This window comes from Amborella trichopoda, chromosome 7 (genome assembly GCF_054954075.1).
Source record: "Amborella trichopoda isolate Santa Cruz 75 chromosome 7, AtrichopodaSantaCruz75HAP2 v2.0, whole genome shotgun sequence".
Taxonomy (NCBI): domain Eukaryota; kingdom Viridiplantae; phylum Streptophyta; class Magnoliopsida; order Amborellales; family Amborellaceae; genus Amborella; species Amborella trichopoda.
The window spans coordinates 10114518-10117886 of NC_142342.1; the positions used below are offsets into that span (position 1 = coordinate 10114518).

Genomic DNA, 3369 nt, shown 5'->3' on the forward strand with positions numbered 1-3369 from the left:
GATTGTATGCCATAAGATTGATTGTTTGAAACCCTGCATGCACCTCATGCTGTCAGATGTTGACTGAGATGGCTGTGAGATGTGCAATTTCTCCAAATCACCTCATGCCGCCCGATGTTGGCTCAGATGGCTGAGATGTGCAATTTCTCCAAATCAAAATTTTTATTAGGCCAATGAGTACACAATCAAAGTAAAGGGCACCTTCAAATAGTGTCAAGAGATGTGGTTTCAATTATGGAAATCTTTGTGATAGCATTAAAATATATTTTTAAAATAATATAGATCGAGCAAAACTTGAAAATCTTGAAAATTGATTGTCCAAAAATGTGTTACAAGATGCATTGTTTTCAAAACTTGAAATCTATTTTTTTCTCATATCCATGCATATTGATGTCGAGATGATCAAAGATATTTGAGCATCAAAACAACCTCTTCTAGTCAAATTTTTGAGGTGAGCTCTAATAAGATTGTTTACAGGTTCGGCTCTTTATAAACTTTTTCCCTTACCCAAAGATCATAATTTACACAAGAACAAGGGCCTTAAGGCCTAGAAATGAGGGCGAGAAAGGAGTTGAGGGCGGTATGGGATGTTCCGCCCTCCGCCTGTCGGGCAGAATCCCTCAGCCTCAACGCCTTCTCTCTCACCTCTGACCCCTCTTCCGACGCCATTAGACTCCTCACTGCTCTCTCCACCGCCTCCGCAATCACGAATCCGTCCCCCTCATTCAACTCCCTCACCGCCACTCCCATCCCGAGAATTTTAGTCACGAGATGCGAGTTTGCCGGTTGGTCTGAGTGCATCGGCCAGGTCGCAATCGGTACACCCATAAAGATGCTTTCCATGCACGAGTTCCACCCACAGTGGCTCAGGAACCCGGCCGTCGATGAGTGACCCAGTATCTGGAGCTGTGGAGCCCAGTCCCTCACAATGAATCCTCTCCCCTTCACCCTCTCCTCAAAGCAGTCCGGCAGACTTCGTGGCTCTTCAGAATCGTCCATGGCTAATATGTCACCCTTGTCGGCATGCCTGAGCACCCAAAGGAAGGGCTGCCCACTGGCCTCGAGCCCCTCCGCGAGTGCTCTCACCTGCGGTGCTGATAGCGATGATATCGTCCCGAACGAGACATACAATACCGATTCCTCTGCCTGCTTGTCCAGCCACTGTATGCAGCCATGTTGTCTTTCTTGCTCTTGAGGGCGTGGGCTGAGAGGTAGGATGGGGCCGACTGCCCATGCTTTATGCGGCAGCTGCTGTAGAAATTGACCTTCGATCGCTTCAAAAGTGTTGTACAGGATTCCCTGATCAAATTTCAGGGGCTGCTGCCTACGTGCAATGGAGGCCGCAAAGCCCTCATAGACACAAAGTGAACTGGGGGGCAGAACCCTCAAGCTCTCGCCATGCCCAAGTAGATGGACTAAGCCACAGGCACTGACACATCGATAGCCATATGCCTCCGCATTGGGGGTCCTGGAAGCAGCAGCAGCAGCAATAGAGACGAGCGGATCATGCACCACAGCCACACGACCGTAATTTCGGGCGAGCGAGCGAGCGAGCGGACAGGGTCGCCCAGGGGGCCGAGAAGGTACTGCGTGGAATCCAAGATAGACTGGAGGTGCGCTGGGAAGTTGTGGGCGGAGTCTGGGTCCGGGGGTGAGATGTGGGAGGGGAAGGAGATGGAAGGAGAGGTTGGCGATGGCAAAAGGGTCCCAACCCTCTGCTCGTTGCGTGGCTTGCCGCATGTGGGTGTCTGAGCACGCGAAGACCACGCGAAGGCCGCACTCGGCTAGCGAGCGGGCGAAGTTGAGCAACGCGTTGAGGTGGCCTTGGATCGGGAATGGCACCATCAGCACCACCACTCTCGACCTGCGTCCATCCAAGCCCTTCTTTGTAGGTTGCATTACATCACTCCCCTATGCATATTCATATACATGGGAACAGATTGCTTGACCTTATCATCTTTTGCCTTGTTTTGTTTTGTCAGTGCAAACCGATTGGCCTAAAACATTAAAAAAATTATTGTTTAATTGGTTTTCTTTCTAAAAGACACTATATCAAATTTTAAAATAGAGAAACTATTTCAAAATTTTAGATAGAGAAACTACCTCAAACTTTACGTTTTAGAGTGTGAAAACATCTTAAAATTTAAGAGAGTAACTATATCAAATTTTAGAGAGAAAAACACATAAATTTTTTTAGAAAAAAAACCTATTGCAAAAATTTTTAGAGAGAATTTATCTCAAATTTTAGCTTTTAGAAAGATAAAGTATATTAAAATTTGAGAGAAAAACGGTTATATTTTAAAGAAAAAAATTGCTTTAAAATGTTTCGAGAGAGAAGCTATCTCAAAATTATTGAAGAGGGGACTATCTCAAGTTTTAAATTTTAGAAAGAGTATCTTAAAATTTTAGAAAAAGAAACTATATTAAATTTTAGAGAGAGTAAATCACCTAAAATTTTAGAGAGAGAAATTATCTTTTTTAGATAGACAATTTCAAATTTTAAATTTTGGATGGAAAGTATCTTAAATTTTAGAGAGATAAACCATATAAAATTTTAGAGAGAGAAACTATCTCAAAATTTTTATAAATACACTATCTCAAATTTTGAGTTTTAGAAAGATAGTATATAAAACTTGTATAGAAAAATTATATGAAGTTTTGTTACCAAACAATAAACATAGAAGTGATTACAAAGAAACCATGAATTTTGTATGGTTTATCCAAACAAGACATTTGATGAATCCACATTTGAGGAATTTTTCCTTAATTTTGAAAATCCATACATTTTTTTGGATTTCAAATATCTAGGATTCCTATTTTCCTCGAATCCAAACGAGCATCAACCACTCTTGGTAACGTGCTAACGTATAAACCGAACTCGTGATGCACGATCTGTCGTGCTAAAGTATTCTTTTCGTATGACTTTGCAACATTGCACTACCCAGGGCTTTATTATAAGGAGAACTGTTAGGACTGTCCAAGCCTGCACTTGTTACGATGCGGGATTGGAGATCTACGCCATCCACCAAGGAAAATGTAGATCTGCATCATAAATAAGAGTCTTAAAAAAAAATAAAAAAATAAAAAAGCAAAGAAAAGAAAAGAAAAAAGAGAGGTAAAATCAACAATTCAAATATTTTTTTTAAAAAATATCATTTCTAATTTTAAAATTTATTTATTTTTACAGATTAATAATCTATGTATTAAACATTATATATTTTTTTAAAAAATTAAGATTAAATTCTATTTAGAAATAAATTATGAAAGGCCCACATTTGTGTGTCCGTGGACTCATAGAAATCGTGTCCTTAATTTATGACAAACTTTCATGTTCTATTATTAAATGCCATATCTGCAGCTTTATTTTTA

At 40.5% G+C, this 3369-nt stretch overlaps 1 protein-coding gene across 1 annotated transcript; it reads right to left on the bottom strand.

The window, feature by feature from the left end:
• Positions 1 to 387: 387 nt before the first annotated feature.
• LOC18444076 (zeatin O-glucosyltransferase) lies at positions 388 to 3104 on the bottom strand. Its single transcript, XM_006854254.3, has one exon. It carries the CDS (start codon positions 1897 to 1899, stop codon positions 541 to 543), a length of 1359 nt encoding a protein of 452 aa, XP_006854316.1. The 5' UTR covers positions 1900 to 3104; the 3' UTR covers positions 388 to 540.
• Between the last annotated feature and the right edge of the window lie 265 nt (positions 3105 to 3369).